General features: G+C 37.7%; 1 protein-coding gene across 1 annotated transcript in view; it reads left to right on the forward strand.

Annotated features, from left to right (window-relative positions):
* The window catches only part of BEAN1 (brain expressed associated with NEDD4 1), a 63,483-nt gene that overhangs the window by 32,279 nt on the left and 10,325 nt on the right, over positions 1-20,879 (forward strand). The window contains exons 4-5 of the mRNA XM_069793425.1: positions 11,711-11,920; positions 14,543-14,684. Coding sequence (XP_069649526.1) covers positions 11,711-11,920; positions 14,543-14,684 — 352 coding nt within the window. The remainder of the gene's footprint in view (positions 1-11,710; positions 11,921-14,542; positions 14,685-20,879) is intronic.

Below are 20,879 nucleotides of genomic sequence, written 5' to 3' on the forward strand. Positions count from 1 at the left end.
CATTATGAGCCTAACAATGTAACACTTATCTGCCAGCACATAGTTGAAATGAATAATTAAGGCAAATACGGGGAAACTGAAGAAGGTGTTTGGGGTTGTTTGGGGGTTTTTTTGTGATTCTTTTTTAATTTGTTAATCAACAATTGTAAAAGTCCTTGCTGTTAGTAAGTATGTAGATGAAAATCTCTTTGCAGTCATGTATGATCAGGATAACCAGGAACAGAAATAACTTCCTTTTCTATTACAAAGTTGTTTATATCTTTCTCCATATATTTGCCCATGCACTTGAAAGGGGATAGAAGAGGATTTTGTATCAGCCTAGATAATAGTTTCTCCACCAAGAATCCCAAAGCTTTTTTCAAAAATTCTTTTTTTCCTCTCCAGTGGGTAAACGGGGAACAATTTAACAGACACATTTCCACTATGAATATTAATAGAAGTAGGATGGTTTGCATACAGGCATGTTAGGAGTCAACAGCAGGGCTCAGGAAACAATCAAGGGTCAATTTGTGCTGTAGTGGTGGGCTAATAGTCAAACGAAGATCATTCTGCCTCATCCAAAATAGCAATTGTGTCCAGAGATTAAATCACAGTTATCTGGTAAACTGCAAGAAGAACAATTAGTGACCTTTAACATTAGACTAAACATACAAAGCATATCTCTTTGAAATGAAGCTGCTACTTTGAGAAGGTGGAAGCTGGACGGTATTTCTCTCTTCCTGTTGTTCCAGGCAGTATCCCTAAAAGAGCTTTCATTTAGGTAGTCCTACTAGAACCACCCCTGCAGGGCATGCTTATTTTCTGGGACTGAACCATTTTCTGGTCCCATTTGTTCAAAAGGCCACAAAAACTAGCTAGCCTTAAAAACAGTCAGTATTCCGGGTTAAGACATTGTCAAGGGTGCTCTGTGGGCATCTCAGAGGTTCTAACCTACATGCAACACCATTCATTATAAAGGGATTTATAAAACCTTTGTAAATCAAAATTTAATCAACTTTCCCATAACACATAATTATTTAAATGGAGTCTAATCTAAGAAACAGCATGCTCAGAAAAAGCCAAAGTTGTTGTTCTAGCCTTACTCTGCATCTTTCTATTCTCTAAATCTTATTCTCACTCAATCTCATTTGGTAGCAATGCAGAACAATGCACACTGCAATTTGTTTCCTTTAGAAATATATTCTTTTCTTTAAATCCTCTTTGAAAATAATAAATAGCTTAGTTTTAAGAACAGGGAGGAATACCCACAGCCTAGACTTCTAACTGCCTGGAGATAAAATGGTGCAGCATACACAGATGTTTCTCAGGGCACCTGTAAATATCAGCCCTTCTTAGCATGTGTCTTCTATTTGGGGAACAACCCAGGACTTCTTCCAACTTCCCAGCAGATAGGAAGGTGTAGCTACCTCATCTCTAGCAGCTATTGATGTTTACCCTATGCTGAAACTAGCCTTGAAGTGGAAACTACATTTTACATTTAAAATACACACATATACATGCTGCAGTTTATATAGAAAGGTGAATAAATGTACTTCCCTAAAGGCTACACTTGTTGGGGGGGTGGGGGGTTGGTTGTTTTTAAAGTCCTTCCTCTGCCATCTCAAATGGAAGGCAACCAACATCATATTATTTATAAGAAGGAACTATGTGGAACCTATAAAATAAGCTATATATGCAAGGCAGCAGAATGTTATGCTACTCCAGGAAAAACACCACTGCCTATCAGGCGGGGGGGGAGGAGGAATTACTTTTTCCAGCCCTTCAGTGGCATAGAGTCTTCTCTCCTCTTTAAGCCTGGCTCAGCTCTGCCGGCCAAAGATAAATATGGGAGGGGGCAGAATACATGATATGATCCAGCCAGCCCCTAGACACTGCACAGCATATATATGGAATGGTGTTTGGCTGTATGGCAAGTCCTGTACTCTGATTTACCAGTCCTCTAACTAAACGGGTCTTCTATAGTAAGCAATAGGGATTTTAAAGAAAGGAATTTTTCCCCCCAGTTTTTCAAATAGTAATTTAATTTCTATAGATCTTTCAGTGTCCTTGAATTTTGGTGGCTCCTTTAGCAGCAAAGAAACTAGGTGATTGAAATCGCCCCAAGAATCAATATCTGTTTTGCTATTATTGTCATTCCTGCAGCTGTTTACGCAGAAGTCCTGCTCCTGTTCAGACAAAATCTGAGGGAATGAAATCGCTTCTTAATGGTTTGAGAAAACTCCTTGATTTATGCAGACAGATACTGCTGTAGCTTTTACAGATACAAATGATAATTTAAGTCATACTATAGGCTTTGTATAATCTGTGACATCAACACTATAATTCATATGGAAGTGCATAACAACACTGCAAAACCATTAATTATTTTAAAAAATTCAAGTCACCTTGAAAGACAGACCAAGATATATCACATATGATATCACCTCTTAAAGAAAGATCCTTGGATTCCAGCATTTGTTAACAGGTTTCTGTCTTAGTGCTCAGTTCCTTACATAACTAGATAGATCAGTATTTCAGTTGTCATTATTTTCTAAGCAGTAAATGTGAATCAGTCCTCTACTTTTTTTTTTTTTTTAATAGATTACTACTATTGAAGACTGGAGATGAGGATGGAAAAAAAATAGGATTATTTCAATAGCAAAAGTCCTAAATAAGAAGCAGCACATAACCACAAGCACTCTGGGAATGTTCAAGATATATATAAGGTGGACGTGATTCCTGAAGCTCAGTTAGTAGTTCAACCTCAAATGCTAAAGATAGCATCTTTATTAGCTCTTTTCCAGAGTTTCAAATCATGTGAGCAGGTTAATGATTGCTGAAAGATGCTGGTTAGTAGAGCCAGTTGAATAGTTCAATGCAACACAAGGAAAATATGAAACTTCATCATTTAAAAAGTCTCATAAATTTCAGCCAGTATAATAATAATAGAAGTGGATAGCTGATTTACAGATTCATAGATGCATATAGCAGGCAAAAGAACACAGGTCAGCTGCTCAGTTGTTACTGTTAGAGCAAGAATTTCTTCACTGCCTTCTCATTTTCTCTGTGGAGGCAGAAAGTAAAGTTTGTAAAGAATAGAACTTTTCTGTGGAAAGTTTTGGCTGTTGGGTTGGTCCCCCCCCACCCCCCCTAGTATAGATTAGGTTTCCTGCCAGGGCTACATCTTCCATGAGCTGTCATCTGCCCTATAGCTACCTCTTTAGGTCACATTAGATATAGTTCAGAAAGAGCTTAACCTCCTAAAGAGAACACAAGACATCCAGATCACAGTTCAAGCAGACTGCTGAGGTAAAATATATAATTGTTTTCCAATTAAATTTTTTTCAAACCTTTCCCTCTCAGAATAAAAAGAAAAATTATTATATTGCTATATTTTTTTCCGAATTCTATATGAGAAGCTTATGTGCCAAAATACTAGAGTTTCTCACAATAAAAAAAAAAGTATTGCTTTTGCCCTGGTCAAGTCACTACCAACCTAAGTTGGATCTGAGCTTATGAAGGTAACTTTACTTTAATGGGTAAAATAGGATTCTCATCATACTTATTTCCAAGCCCTAATACAGACTTTCTGAAAAAAGTAATAGGTTCGGGTCCTGCTTATAAAATTGTATTAGTTCAAAGTTGTTTGTGTATGAGAAAATAGAGGAAGAAATATATTGTCCATCACAAAGTGGGCTGTTACACTTCGAGTGATTTGTTTCACTGCAGTGGTATTTATCATGTTGATAAAATAGACCATGGATCTGAAAATTGGAAGATTTTTCCTGTTAATTTGAAACAGCACCTATACATGCTGCTGTGACATCAACATAATACCCTAAAGCCACAGCATCTGAAAAGATTTATTTTCTGAGCCCTTCTGCAGCCACATTCTCTTTGCTTCTGACATTCTCAATTTGCAGGCTGCTGGTGATCCAATCTTATTCATTCTGGCTCTATAATAAGGATGTCAATGCAAGAAGAGAAAAGTCATTATCTGATAGCCAACAGACATGATAAAAAGGCAGAGTTAGATATCTCAGAGGAAAGGCCACCCTTTCTGCCTTGGATGAGCTTCTCAAGGTCATGGGCAGCTTTTGTACCTGTAAGTATGCTCCAAATTCACTTTAAGCTGAGTGCATCAGATAAAACTGAAATGTCCCTATCACACAGTCTCATGTCTGAATAAGGTTTTGATTTTTTACTATTAATCAGTGAAAAGTTTTAATTATGATTAGAACATATATATGCAGTGAGAAAGATCAAAGAGGTAATGTGAGCTGCAGAGAACCTTAGTCTAAATTTATGGGCCCTGCCTGGTTAATGTCATTCCTATGGGTTTGGATTATGCTGCAGTTATGTCCCACTAGCAATAATCAGGCAAGACTAGTTAACCATTGCTATAGAAAGATTTTTACCTCAAATTTAAAAATAATAATGAATATCATCTGGTTTTGGGAACCTTTTAAATGTCACAGTTGCAACAACTGACAGCAAAAATGTATTTATTCATCGACTTTGTCAAATAACTACTTAGTACCATTCCAGAAGATAAGCTACTATCAAGCACAAGGTAATGGGCTTTTATAAGCAGTAATTGGATGAAAGTTTTGAGTTGCAATATACATGAGTTAAACTAGATCAACCAATCTTGATCTATGAATCTGTACACCATACGATGCCCTTTACAAGCCACATTAAGGTAAAAGTTTGAAGCAATTCCTACACGTTTATTATTGAATAACAATTGTAGCTTAAGAGGCAGTTTAATTTTATGTGTGCAAATCAGAAAAGCATACAGAACAGGAGGACAACACGTGACTGGCCCCTAGGCTGTAGGTAGCAGAGGCAAGCAGTGTGAGAGAATTAAATACGCTCCTGGGCCTCCCGAACTGAAAATTCCTTTCCCTGTACTATTTGTATGGCTCTTGTAAAACTGATTTATAGAGCAGACATTTCCCAGATTATTCTAGTCTTCCACTCATTTGCTAAACTTTGCTACAAGACAGTAAGATAAACGCAAAAGGACCAATAGCCTTGCCTGCTTTTAGCATCATCATCAGTTCTTTTTAAACACTGTTTAAACATTAAACATACTAAGGTAGCAGTTCCTATCTGCTTCCTATATCCCTCTAGAATGTAGGAAGAATCTGATGCGCAGTGTTCCCATAGCTGAATGAGTATAACTGGTGAGCTAAGTGGTTTTATTCTTTTGGTGTGAAAAACATGCAGATGTGAGTTTGCATTGTAGCATGGCAGTCTGCACTACTGTATAGCTGCTTTAAAGAACCCCAAGCATTCAACGCATTCAAATGTTAAGGCAGTGCCACCTAATTCATTACACTTGACACAAGCCATTGCCATAGCCAGACCTACAAAACCCTTTCTTCAGTGACCAATTTTCCATCTTCTATATTTTAACAATAGCTACAAACTCCCTGTACTTACTTAGTATTTAAGTCTTTCTGGGTCCCTAGTTACTCCTACCTTAATAAGTTGCCATCACAGTTGCTGCAGATCTTATGTGTTGGAGCACTCAACAACAGGCATGCCAAGATTAACCTCTCACCAGAAGCACAGAAAGTAGTCTTGCGAGAAGACAGAAAGTAGATTGTGAGAAGCTATTTGAGGAGAACATACCTAGTTTCTTCCCTATCCAAACTGGTTAGAATTACTAAAAAGCACAGTATTTTCCTCTTTTTTCCATGGGGGGGGGGGGGTATTGGGCTCCAGTTTTATCATTAAGTGGGTCTCTTAACCAAGGAGTGAGAAGAAACCATAGATCCATCCATAGTGTTTTATGGAAAATGTGCTGATTTCAATATTGTGTCTGACAGAGCTGAGCTGTTCTCCTAAGCTTTTCCTTTTATGGAATTACTGAATTTTTTTTAATACTTTCACTACACCTAGGGATTGGAAAGGTTAAAAAAAATAAAATCGAAACTTGTTAAATTGCCATTCCATTTAAAACTGGCAGGTTGTTTGCACAAAAATAAGAGTTGAACAAAGTAATAATGTAAATCAAATACAGGCCAGATATTGATATGAAGCCACTCCTGATGTATACTTGGGATAACCAAGGTAAGTCCCATAAGCAGATGACATCCTGGTATATATCTAGCATAAGTGAGAGGTTCCAACCTTCCTCAGGATCCAGATGGAATAGCTTTGAATCCAACAGAGACCTTTTTTAAAAAAAAAAAATTAGCTCCTACAGGGGTACCTTTGCATTCAGTGACTTGAATAATATCCCTGTCCCCCTTGCTACAGTGATACTCTGTCCAAAGCCAGTGCCTGTGTTCCAAAACCTTTTTCAGCTTGTTTTTGTAATGCACCTACCTTACTCATTTTGTGAACTCCTGCCTGGGAGCTACAGAATAAGCAGTGTGATAGCAGCCTGATAGCAACTGCAGCCAGAGGCTGATTTCACAGTACAGTAGGAAGTGCAGAATCCAACTGGTCACTGTGGGCCAGACTAAATCATCTTTGAACAAGAACCATTCATAAAAGCAGAATCAACAAAATCTTCATCAATTCCACTAATTTAGCTTATCTGTGTGCCTCACTAGGACGTCTCAACTCCTTCTTGCCATCTGTCAGTCTCCTCCCCTTGATAAAGAAACTGCATATTCCAACACTGTCCCAACCAGGGATTAAAAAAAAAGGATATCAGAAATATGCTTTAAATTGCTTCAGTGTTTGAGATACTTTGTTGTGATTATTTTAAAATCAAAGCATACTATGCCCTATCCTATTCTAAGCCTCTTCCTACTCATTTCCAGTCCTGTACACTTTCTTAATACAGCATATTTAAAGCTAATAGGAGGTGCTAGGTCATCAACCCCAAAAAACTTGTACTGACCTAGGGTGTACATGTAATACAACATTGTTCTGTCAGTGTGCTTCAGCTCTAGTTCAGCAAGTAATCAGTAAGCCCATTCTGTACTCAGACAAGGCTTAACTGAGGCTGGCAGGGATGTAGAGGTGTATGATTCTGCACACAAAATCCTTCCAGTACAACACATCAAGCACTTCTTCATGAGCTGTTCACGCACATTTCAGTCTAGGAACCAAAACCACTCCATGTCTCATCTTCTCCATCAGTGATAGAGGAATGAATTATCATCTTTATTAAGATGATAGACAGATTTTAAACCAGGGGAAGAGATTTGGTTATCTTAGTTATCTTAGTAAGAGCCAGCCTTAAAATCATCTCTGATTTTTCAAGGGAACAAAGAAATCCCTATCAATTACAGACACCATTGTGGCTTCACTAGAGCTGATGTGCCTTCAGGAAAAAAACAAACAAACAAACAAAAAACAAACAAACAAAAAACCCCAGCTGATTCATTATGGAGAGAAGTGATTTTCATTTATATGTTGTGCTTCCCTTCTGTCTCATTTGGGATATGAGCAGGTAAAAGCCAGTGAAGAAGAGAGAAGCCACTCCTAATAAAGGGCTATATCTTGGATGAACCAAGCTCCCATGACACATCTGCACACTAAGACATTTCACTCTGACAGGACGTGACCCAACTGAAACTTCAACATTACTTTCTGCCAAATTAGAAAGGGATAAGAAGTGTCCCTTCAAAGACACATTAATGAGAAAGCACAACATACACAAAAAACCTCAAGTTGTACTACACCTCCTTCACTTATGTGGAGAGTTACTTTACAAGTTGGTCTCTTGAGATGCAGGAGCACTGGGTGAAATAATATATTTAAGGGGTTTTGCAGATTGTTAATTTATTGTCTAACACTGAATTGATAGTGTAGGCAATTTTCCACTAGTACTCTCATTCTAAATTAAGTGCTTGCTCAGCTACATGTGCCCCTTGCATTGTATTCACGACTGCAACAGCCAGCATGTTCCGTTTGTGCCATGTCTGGTTAGTTACACAACTCCCATCACTGGATAAAAGCAATGGTTTCTGCATCCAATATATTTCATATTTAGAGGATTAGATATAAAGTATTCATATTTATGCATGTATTGTTTACGATTTGCAGTTTCATGAAAAAAATACAACTTACCTCAAAAAAAAAAAAGTTAGCATTCTGCTATTGCTGGTATATTTATGGGCTTCACATAAATTTCCAGATACTTCAATTCTGAATGAAGAAACATAGCATTTTTATATACAGAAATGTACAGTTTATCAAAAGATGTATTTGGATAAAAGGAGAAAAACTTGTAAGATGTTCCTTTGCCAAAAGTAACGTAAACTCTTTTGCCCCCCAAAAATTCAAAACCAAAGAATTTATATCAACATGGCGTCTCATTCTGTAGTTGTTAGTCACCTCAACAATTCCAGTAGTAGTAAGTCAGTCTGTGAAGTCTCACAGTGCCAAATTGAAAATAATACCATAAGAGAAGTTTTATCAGCTGCACATTGTTCTAGGAGCTAGAGTAAGGGGAGTTGTTCATTCCTTCTACTAAAAGCAATATTGTAATGTATCTTGTCTTTAGCAGAGACTGCGTTCAATTAGTCTAAGACATAAAAAAAGAGAAAGATTCATGATGGTGAGAAACAAGGTAAAATAGACAAGATTTGGAACAGGTAAGGAAGCCCTGAGAACGTGCTAGATAAATGGGCTGTCTTGAAATAAAAAAAATAATACCTCTAGTACAAGTGGAGAGTATGAGAGAGTACTTTCTATTTGAAGTCACTGCTAACCTGTTAAATTCCTATAAAGCAAAATAGGACCAAATATTAGTGCTCACACTGTGTGGCACCACAGGAATCTCAAAAATAGTCAATGTGTTAAGATACCAGCTGGCTTCCATACACAACTGGAAAGAAAAAAAAAAAAAAATCTAGTCTACTTCTCTTTTCTTTAGACAGTCCCTGTTAAGAGGATCATTTAGAAGTTGTCCAAGTTTCAAAAGATCCAAAAGCACTCACCGTAGCCTCTTTTCTTTCCCACTGAACTTGACAGGAACTTTATCACCAACTCCAGTTACAGTACTATTTGGCTTCAATTTGAAGACAACAAGCCTGATAGTGCATGGAGCAACCTCATATCCCAGGCTCACGTTCTCATCATAATGGCAACAAAGTTGATTCTTCCCTTTTATCTTTGCAAGTCAGCCAAAATTATGTATTAAATTATCCGCCAGGACTTTCAGTTCAGGTGTCAATTCCCTGCAATTGTGATTTAAACTAATTGGCGCTGGTGTGATATTTGCATCTTTCAAAGACAGAATTTGCAAAAATCTGAATAAACAAGGCTATGGAAAGTCAGTGGGAGTACACACTTGTTGGACACATTACCAACAGAGAGAGTTAAAAAAACTGTACGAATGAGGAACATGATTAGAATTTGAGGAAGTTTAGTTCTAGTGCAAGGGCTGTAAGATCAGCGGAATCCACCCCTCAAACGTACCCCATACCCAAAAACTCTTTGCGCTAAGAGTATTAAGTGGGACAGTTTTCCATACCTTTTTGATTTAATGCTACAGAATCAGTTTAATTTTAAGAAAATTCCATTTTCTCTTTTGGCATAAAATGCTTTGTAAAAGCTCAGCACATTTCTTGGCTATCTTAATTGCTTATAAAAATTCTCAGCCAACAGTCAAGTGCTTCTAAAAAATTAACAAAAACCCTACTACATGCTAATTCCCCAGTTTTTTTATATTTCTAGTCAGTTCTCTCAATGTCAAGCGTTAGCCAACGATAATATACATTGGCTTGAAGCCATCATCATCTTTTTAAGCTTATTGTGACTGCAAGACACTAGGTAGTATATCCCAAAGGAAAAGAGTGGGGAAAACATTGCTGAAAACTATCTGCTAACATCTATCCATGTAAAAAGCACTTGCACTTCCAAAAGCACATATTCACTTTACAGAACATTCAAAAGAGCAAAATTGTTAGCCTTAGTTCCTGTAGAAAACAAATTATTTATCTGTTCAACTGGCATGTAGCCAGATACAAAAATATATCCATGCCATATTTGAAAGCTAGTCTTGGTATATATGCATGTCCAATAATTTCTTGCATCAATAAAATTCTAGTTTACTCGATACATAGTCTGATCCTGAGCAGCTAGTGGGAGACTTCTTTTTTATCTGAGGGAGTGTGTGTGTGTATGTAGGGTTTTTTTAGTAAACTGTGGATTAAGGATAGGAGAATGGGTGCCTACTGCAACTTGTTTTCAAGACTAGGCCCAAATTTGGTTACCTTTACTGCATGCCCAAACTTTTGTCCACAAATAAACATACAGAGCCTTTTACTTAAGCAGGGATTCCATCTGCTGAAATCCTGAATTCTTTTTCCCATCATTTCTAACATTTACCTCCCCTCCATTAGCAGTGCAATCCGCCATAAATACGTCTATGGGCAATTAATTCACATGTATAATCATAGGTCACCGGTTGATTCTCTAGAGAAAACTTACTCTTTGATACTCTCTAGCTTGTCTCAAAAGGATATTTGACTTGGAAGTAAATTACTGGAGTTATTCTGACTTTTCATAGTTTGGGATATTCTTGCATTTTCCATTTTTCTCCCTTAAGCAGAATTATTATTGAACTTAAATAATACATCTAGAGGGTTGGGGGTTTTTTAACAGAGGAGAGCAGTTATAGTTTTTGCCACATACAACATGAGCACATTTCAACTGAAAAATCAAAATGGGGTGGAAGTAGGAGTAGTAGTGTTGCTCCGTGGAATGGCATGCCTGAAACAAAGGTGCACAAGCCAGACAGAGCTCAGCTCAGTCTGCAGTCACCTGGTGAAGCACAGGGTTTACCTACTGGACCACAATACTTCCACACTGTTTTAAGGTGAGGTCTGCCTGCCCACCCAGCTCCTTCTTTACACAGTATCAGGCCAAACTAGGGAGGATGAAATGAGAATGACTGCACCAAACCTAACCTCTCCGCAAGGCATGTAGCCAGTTTGAATGCTAGGAAAGCCTGGACTAAAGCACAGGTTTGGCACCATCTTTCGGTTACTGTTTAAACACACTGGCGAGCCCAAAGGGCAATAAAGTTTATTTACTTTCAGGTTTTTAATGAGCAAATTTTAAGTGCTCATCGTGATGGTTTTCTATGTCAACAATTTATTAGATGTTAAAGCCAAGAGGACCACCATATTGCCCGAGCTTCTGCCTAATAAAAAGCCACGTCTTTGATGGAAATCCAGTCCCTCACTAAGAATCCCACTCTGCATGAGTCCCCTCCCCCCCTCTGCTCCAAGTCAGTTTCTTGGGATGCAGACTCATCCCATGAACTAAAGCATGCCTTATGCTACAAAAGCATGCTCCTCTGTTTCACTCTAGCCCAAAACTTTCTCTACAAAACCTTGGAGACTTTTCACACCTAGTAACAACACACAATTCCTCTGTTCCACTTGGAGCCCAAATTTTTGAGTTTGTACATTCCTCCTTGTGCACTGAAGTTCTTTCAGCATCAATCAATTCATGATACAAAGAATCTTTCCAGGAATAAGCAAAATTATGCAACATATGTCATTGACTCCAGCAAGATATTCCCCAATAACAGGGAAACGATTGCCGAGTGACTCCCCCAGAGTCAATTACTAACAGCTCCAGAAATCAGTGTAATAAATAGGTTGTCCATAAGAGCATGAATGTGTAAAACAGATCTGTCTCAGGCTGTCTATTAGGGCTTTGAAAGCCCTTAGTTTTGGCATCTGTATTATCACACTTTGTAAAGGTCTCTTTTCACAACCGACACGTTCTTTCTTTCTCTGCTGTACAGAAGTTCACTTGAACCAGAGCAGCCCCACCAGTGAATTCCCCAGCTATGGTGAAAACGGAAATGATACCAGTTTACTTGTTTCACCCCTTCTGGTGGCTGGAGTAGTGATTGGACTTGTGCTATTTCTATCCTGTGTTACAATCATTGTTGGCAGTCTGCGAAAGGATGGACGCTTAAGACGCCCGCATCTGAGGAGAGATGCTGTTTATGGTAAGATAGCTAGTTTAGCAAGATAATGCTTAACTTTATTAATAATCTCATGCTATGGGCAACAAAAAGCATCTGGCCACTGTGCAAGGGATAAAAAAAAAAAAAAGTAAAATTTAAAAAATAGGGTAAGTAGGTCACAGGCAGCTTTGTAGTTTAATAGCATCTTTGTTCTAGCACTGAATTCACATAGTACAAGCTCCAAAGTTAATGGTTAACATAAACAAGGCCAATGCCAACAGCATTTCTTAAACAGCCTATTTTCCCTTGATATGGTATAAGATTACTTCCCCATCACTAGACTCCTGATAGTTTATTTTCATATCCCATTATAGCCTTGCTATAGCATGTAATGTAATTTCTATCTGTTGGAAAGCCAGGAATGTTCTCACTTCTGCAGTGTGTGCACCAGCCTACAAAAATGACTGGACAATTACTTCTGACCACAAAAGTTAGTAACTGGATATAAACAGAACAACAGGGCATCAAAATGTTGTTACAACCATCATCATCGTTAATGATGTCATTGATGACATCAATGTCATTACTACTGTCATCATTAAAGAGACTGGTTTCCTAACAAAAAAGTGCCAGTTCCTATCCCCTTACCCCTCCAACAACCCCCCCCCCCATACTTTAAAAGGATTTGGGAATATGAAGGAGTGAATTGTAGAATTATATTTTTGGCCAATTTGGGGTTTGCTGTCCAGAAGTTGAAAGCCACTTTGTCAAGAAAATGACAGAATCTGATTATTTCTATATTTAAGGAAAAAACAATTACAAAAAGTTACTTTGTAAGTCTTCAGCTAGTAAAAATTCAAATGATAAATGGATTAATGAATTGAGTGGAGCATCAACAATTATATCTATGGTTAGGCTCCTTTTCTGCGGTTTGTTATGAGAGTACAGTTCTTTGCGTATTCTTGAGTTTTTTTCTTTATATAGAAAAGATAATAATAGTGAGCCACACAAAAACACATTGGCTCAAATCTTGATTTCACTGTGGTAAATCAAGTATCCACTGAAGTCAATTGGACATCATTTAATTATTTGGACCAGGAATTTTTGTGTCTAAAAGAAACACATTTCCTAGGATCAGTTTGTCCACCTGGAGCCAGGAATAATTATTTGGGGCTTTTCCAGAAACATTTATACATATAAGTGAATAACATCTATTTTTTGGGAATAAATTTTAGACTCCAAAATAAGTGAAATGCAAACTCCCATGGTAACATACAGAGGGAAGAAGGGAAAAAAAAATCCAGAAAACTAATGTCTACTATTATTGTAACATCTATTTTTCCTGCTTTTCAGTAGCTAAATTTGGAATTAAATAGTTAAACCCAAATTGGAGTTACTGTTTTGCCCATGAACAGCAATATTTTGGCATGATAAAATACTGACCATTAAGATTTAATCACTACATTTAAATCTACTGCTATGTTAATTTAAAAACCCTGAAGCCAGGCAAAAACGTAAATGACAATTTTCAAACTGCTTGTTAGAAATAATAATGCTAGAGAAATGGAAAAAGAAAAGCATGGTGATTATTTTCAGAGAAATTCAAAAGAATAATCTTAAGCTAAATTGTGCCAGTCTACCAAAGTGAAAATTTTACATCAGCGCATGCTGTCCTAATATCTCGGCATGCTTCCACTGGCCAGCATGGGAGCAGCAGGAGTCACTGTGAAGTTGGCTTCCTTCACTTATCAAGCAAAAGGAAAGCACAGTGCATGATAGACTGGATTAGTCCTGGTAAATACATTGGCAGAGGTGAAAATTGCCAGAAGGAGGAACAGGCAGTTCAGGTGAGTCCTGCCCTTTTACCCTCTGCTGAGAGACACTGCTTCGATGTCACTTTAGAAGCCGGCCTTTCTCTCCAGGTACTATTTTAATGCATTGAGTGAAAAGGAGGGATCATTTTATTGTGGGGGGCAGGGAAGTGGAGATTGCTGCATTACCACAGCTTGGGACATTCTTAGGGAAATTTACCCCGGAATGTTGAGCATTAGCTAACAATCTTCTAAGACAGAAAATAGGAGTAATTTCTTGATATTTGTGGAGCTATGAAGCTCTTGAGTGAAAGCATTAAGAAAGCCCTGGAGCAGGCAGCAGGATGATTTTCTCTACTATTTTCCAGTTTTTCCCCTTTTTGTTAGTGGTTTTATTAAGAACAGCACTTTCTCAAGACACATACCTACAATCAAACACCTAAGCCGCCTTTTAAAAACCTTCACAGAATTGGCAAGGTTTCAATGTATGCAGCTCCTTGGAACTTCAGCAGTCCTGCTAATGTTTGAAGCTGCATGCAGCAGAACCAACATTCCTTTTCAACCTTTCAGGCACAAGAAAGACTTTAGACCCTTGCATCTTGTAGGGCAGCACTAAATATATAGTCCCTGTGCCATAGCCTGAAACACCACAGTTCATCTATAGATGATGTTAACTTTCTCTTGAAGGAATAGAAATGTCCTGTGAAACCTGATTGTTCCAGAATACCAGTAATTCCTCTGCCTCAGATAGGTTTTATTTTCTGATTTATGGCAGTGTTATAAACAGTGATATTGTCTCAGAGAATCCACCATGGAGGAAAAGAGCAGCAAGTATTAATTGCTTGTTTTCCAGCTCCAGATGGCTTCTCTTATGGTGGCTCTTTTGGAGAGCTGAGATCCACCTGCATGGAGGAGTTTCCCCCAGCTTTTGATTTTGGTTCCTATCTGGATACACTTTCTCAGGTCAACGTCATGTATCCTGATTCACCTCCACGGTAAGCACTTTTCTAAGATTCTGAGTATTACAGTCCTGTACTTGCAAAGCCTGTTAAAGAAGAAAATAAAACTTCTAGACCTATACCCACTACAAAAATACAGGTCACACAAACTCTAAATACAGACAGGCTTTGTTTAGTTTAAGTTCAAGTTTTCTGTAGCAGAATATATCTTTACTAAATAAAGGCATGTGTACAGCCAATTCTCATTTACTAATATTCACATTAAAATTTATCATATTGATGGCATACTAATGAAACACACAAGTAAAATTACTTATGAATATCTTTCTTTGAAAGAAATTATTTTACAAGTCAAAGTTTCACTTCCATGAGAAAATACATACTTTTTTCAAGAACATTCAGGTTACATTTGTTACTGACCTTGAGACTGTTCAGATAAGAGTAAACGGAAAAAAATGAAAGGGGGAGAAAAAATTAAAAAGAGTGCAAGAAACCTTTAAACCTTCCTGTATTTTTCAGCAAGTCTCACTTCTCAGCTTTCTTAACCATGGTATTCTATCAGAAAACAGAACTGAAGAAAACATATCTTTCTGACATACCTAGTAATTGTACTTAACCCTCCTAATTTAGGATAGGGAGAAAATTGTTTGGGGTTGTTCATCTTATATCCGTAATCTGTGAAGGACAACTACCATTTTAGCTGTTTAACCCAAACCTGCTCTGGAGAGCCATAGTTGCCTGGATTGTAGTAGCATCTTTGGAGAAGAGCGTCCTTCAAATATCAGGCAGTTCTAATTGCCCGGGGAAGTAACATCGCTAGAAGAGGCTCTTTCCAAAGACAGTCATTCCAGAAATTATATAGCAGCTCCTTCCACATGTTTGCCTGCATTCACAGGATACAAGAACAGTCATCACAAGTGACAAGAGTTGCACTTTAATCCATCTATATCTCCTCTGTGTGCCTCATGCACCTTGTGGTTAATAAATGAAGAAGGAATTCAGTTACTCCCTCCAATGAACCAACAGAAATCATTTGAAACAGAACATCACTTCAGGCTTTCTGTAGTGCTGTATCTTACAAACAGCAAATAATGGTTGAACAGTCATGCCCCCCTCCCACCCCCCCCCCCCTTTTTTTTTCTTTTCTTCCTTTTAAGCAGACTCTGTTTTGAGGTAAACCAATAAGACCAGCCCTTTTCTGACTTCTTGTATACATATGCAATATAGAGCAAGTCAGTAGTTTGAATGTACAATATATAGATCTTTGCTTTTTCTATTCTATGCATGTTCCACAAGCAACCCTTTATGTATTACAAAGTCATACTATATAATAAATAGGCTTTTAGAGATGGTGTAAATATTTTAGCAGACAGCTCACAATGTGAAAAATTATTCCGAGCCTGGCATCTAAATTTGTAGAACTTCATATAAATCCACTTAAAAATTTAGACTGGTTTTTGGACCCACACTGAGTCTTTACTAATAAAAGCCAGCCAGCTGACACACAAGCAACAGCTTGAGTGGGCAGTTGGCCAGATTTCTGAGAACAAGCTCAGACTCCTGTGAACAAGCTCTGAGAACATATTTCTTTAGCAGGCAGGTCTCCTAAGATTATACCAAAGTTTGCATCCATTTCCAGTTTGAAACAGGCCCAAAGAAGGATTTTCCACCTCTATGGAGTTCTCTGGAAAGAGATACGTGAGTGATACAGGATAGCACTACATGATCTGGGCTTTCTGTTAATTCTCCAGCTGCTTCTGTAATAAGCCTGGCACAAGGTAACTATCTTTTGTCCCGCCTTGTTCTAAGAAACTATTCTGGGACATCAATACTAGGATCAGAGCAACATAAAGGTGTCCAACCACTGCCTCCTCAAGATGCCCTTCTGGGCAGAGTGGACTGTGTCCCTGAGGGGCCCAAGATCTGCCTCTGCATACACAAGGAAACACTGCTCATGCCATTAATTGCAGATCTGCATCACAGGTCAAAAGTAAAGATTATCGTTAATGGTTTTGCTGTTTTCTCACTGCTACCATAGTTAAATATTTTAGAAAAAGTAGTTTTGGCAAATCCACTAACCACTTTCTTACATTAGATTTTACGTTAGGTTTAGAGAAATACCATGCACTGAGTTTTGTCATTAGCCTGCCATAGTTGCAGGGTGGTTACAGAGAAGCCATTTGGTCAATTTGTCTTGACAGCCCAAAATATACAGTGCTCCTATCCATACACATCCTTTAGGATAATTAATGGCTTTCTAATTCATCTCAGATCTGTGTTAGCATCTGTCAGATTGATTTTACATGAGTTGTAGAAGGGAAATATAAAAACAAAATACAGTGGGTATGAACTTAGCAGTTTCAAGATACTAGGGATTTGTATTTTAGAGCCTATTTCTAACATGTACAGATACTTGTAGTAGTGCTGGAAGTTAAGTTAATGTTTCATAGTCTGTGTTACCAGAGGTAGCAAAGTATTCGTTTCTAAGAAACTTCAGACATCTGAGAAAGATGATCCACATGATCTGACAACAATTCTAAACCACAGAATTCTTCTCCTCCCAAATTAGGAAACTTGAACAAATTCAACCAGGACAAAATATAAGAACAATCTCCCTGCCACAGCTTAACTTTCATCATAGCAAATATGACTTTGAAAGAAATATTGGAAAGCCTGTAAATCCAGTATTTGCCAATTTGTTCAACATTGACTGTGATGGTATAAACAAAATAATCTAATTGAATTTTTAGTATCTTTAAACTTTTAAGAAGAATCAAAGAAAAAAAAAAAAATCAAGAGTATTATGTGGAATTATATGGCAGGCAGCAGACCTTTAATCAAAAAAGTCTTCCGGAGTTTGATCAAGATGGCTGTAGCTGACATTCTACACATCCCAAACACATGCTGTTAACACTATGTGGATAATATTTATACATAGAAATCACAGGCTCGTGCTCATGTTCACTGTGCCAAGAGTTCATTGTAATACATGCACCTATAGTGAGCTTTCCTAATTATCTTTTTATATATACGTAATAAGAAAACTGTTTAAAAATAATTTGAGCTTACATATTTTAAATGGCTTGAAGTACAGTATCAATCAAGGACCAAGTAAATTAAAAACGATTGCATTTTCTTGATGACAATCTCTAAAATCCTAACAATGAGGAGATTTGAGATTCCCTGCATGAAAGGAATTTCATCAGCTTTTCACCTTTTGGCCAGAGGAAATGAATTTCTCCCCACTCCACTAAGTGCTTTTTCACTCCTTAGTGATTGGATATTAATGGTATGTAGAGAGCTTTGGGCAACCAAGGTTATCACCTTTTTCATCTGTGACTCATGACTGCCTAATACAGAACATCACTGAGGAACGACTCTTGAGCAAGATGGAGGGATTTAGCTTCAGGAATAGTTTTAATGGAAGCCACAAAAGTCCTCTCTGTATTTTAGATTGAAATGTGTCCTGCAGGGCACACTACGATAAAAACCAGTTAGTCACCCATTATCCTAGTATTCACATTAGAACAGATTGGGGGTTTTTTTGCTCGTTTGTTTTAAGTATGCTCACTCTACCTCATCTGGTCATCTTGCCTAATCTATATAGGATCAATTCTAGAGAAAATTGTCTTGTTTAGGCCTGATTAATTCCAGTACTCTTAATACCCATGCTCAGTCTGCATTGTTTAAACAGGCAAATCCATATTAAAGTTACTTTAAAGCGGCAAAAGGAAATGCTTATGACTTAAAGACCCTAATTTACCTCTACATATGAAAACAAAAAAACCCCAAACTACTTAAGGTACTTTCTTTTCCATCCCTCACTTCTGAGGAAGCAATTTAGCTGTATCAGAGGGAAGAAGGCTTGAGCTTCCTAGATTTTCTTGAAAGACAGAATCAGGCTTGCAGGAAACTAACATAAAAACTTGCTACGTTGTGCTATATTCCTTTGCCAAGGCCACTTTTCCTGCAAGCATGCATGGTAAGTAGCTTTTGGCACATTACAATGACAGTTGGCAAAGCATGAGATGGACATTTGTGGTTAAGTTCAGATCTTGCTTCAATACCCTCATTGAGGTTTTCAGTCAGTGAAGTAAAAAACACCACTGGAAATATGACAGTTTTAAATCCACTGGAAATCATGACATGAGATAAAACTCTCAATTCTTTCAACTCTGAATTCTGAGCAACTAGACGCTCAAAAGCCCCTCCCTTCACATCCTAGTGCTTTCCTAATTAGTATTAGGTACAGAAACAAGTTAATTGCTTTCTGATTAGTTAGTTGCTTTCTGCCGTGAAGGGATTTTTACATGACGCCCACATTTCACAGCCCATCCAGTAAGCACAGGGAGATTGCCTTACTGCCCAACGTTAAACCAGCCCTTGAGAGGTCAGGGTCTGCAAGTAAGCTCCCAACAAGCGTATCTAGACTAGCATTTCAGATGTCTCTGGTATACCTCTAAACAGAGCCCTGCCCTAGCGAGGTTCTTACCTGATGTCAATGCCACCACACCAGTGGCAGCACCATCAAGTTATATCTGCTGTATGGACAGGTTTTCCCCCAAGCTGCCTTCATCTTGCTATTTTCTACTAACGGATCATCCTTCAGGAAGGCATTTCAGTCAGAGGATCTTCTGCAGTTACGCAGTCCTACCCCTGCTGCTGCCAGTAATCACTTTTAATAGAAACTTACCTATTCTATAACAGAGTTTGCAAAGATCTTTTGTGCTGATTATACCCATTTCAGAATACCTAAGGACAGACCTAATTCCTAATTATTATGGCAACCTTCTTATTTCCAGCTTAAATTTGTTTACAACCATTTTATGATAGTTTCTTTTTGTGGCATTTCCATTCCTCTTAAATAACCATGCCTTTCTCATTACTTGCTGCTTGTATTTGTAGTCAAAAATCTTCTCACACCTCAGCCTGCATGTTGGGAGGCTAAGGCACAAAGTTCTCTTCACTTTCTGTCATCATATCTGTTGCGATGCTGTATCGTCTGACCAGCATTTATCTACACCTGTCCCAGTTTCACTCTAGAAGTGCTAACTATTGCTGCATATAAAAAACCCCACCCTGCAGCAGTGAAAGCAGAAAAACCTGATGAAAGAGAAGCACCAGGCATTTCTAAACAGAAATTTATTGTGCCATACAAAACAATCACAACTTAAGGCTGTTAAGTCATTGATAACAGTACTGAAAAAAAGAAATATTTTTCTGTAATTTCCCAGTAGTTAGACTGGGAAGTGAGGGATGGAAAAGAATGTCTTAGAAAAGAAAGTACCTTAAGTAGTTTGAGGGTTTTTTGTTTTCATATTTAGAGGTAAATCAGGGTCTTTCTAAGACATAAGTTGCATATTGCAGCTAGTATTTCCTTCACCTGCTCAGAATTCATTCCTAGAATAATTAAAGCAAAGCTCTTTCTAGGAATGTGATCCTAAAACATGTCACATGGCAAACTTCCTCAAATATTAGCAGGTCCTAAGCATTCCTGCTGACATGCAGAAGTTGGTATTGTTGTTTAGAACCCTGTTGTGGATTAACTCCATGGCTTAGGAGGCTACAAGAGATTATTTTGAAATAAGTTTGTCTTAACTGATTATTATTACTCAACTAGTGCCCACGGCTTCACTGTCATTTACTGTATAATGGTTACAGAAACCCAGAGACTAAACGCTGCTTATGACCAAGTGGTTCTTATTATGTATAAAATTAATGCCAGGCTGAAATGTATCATGTAAAATCTTCATCATAGAATGACTTGGGTTTTTTAAAACATTTATTTTAATTGTTTAAAGCTGCACAATTATATTGAAACTGTATTATATCAGTTTCAAATGCTATCTGGTATATGTTCTCATGAAAACACCGTTTACATTTAATTTCATTTTTCATCTGGAATATTTATTCATCAGAGTCAAAACTTCCTCAAGATTCTTTTGACACATAGTGCAGAATAAAGATCCAGCCTTTTAGTGCTTATTAACACAAACAGTCCCATTGTAGTTGTGAGGGAATGGGAAATTCCAGAAATAACTATGACCAGAAAAAAGGCAGGGGAAAAAAAAAAAGTAATTCCAAGTTTCCTGTCTCTTCAAGGGTTAAGTTACTTAAGCCTTAGATATTTCCTTGAACAATACCTTGGGTTACATTTTTTACTATTTAAAAACATTAAAATAGAAGATAACAGTGTTATTTGTTCATGGTTACCTACTCCAGGATCAGGCA

Source organism: Haliaeetus albicilla, chromosome 10 (genome assembly GCF_947461875.1).
Source record: "Haliaeetus albicilla chromosome 10, bHalAlb1.1, whole genome shotgun sequence".
NCBI classification, from domain to species: domain Eukaryota; kingdom Metazoa; phylum Chordata; class Aves; order Accipitriformes; family Accipitridae; genus Haliaeetus; species Haliaeetus albicilla.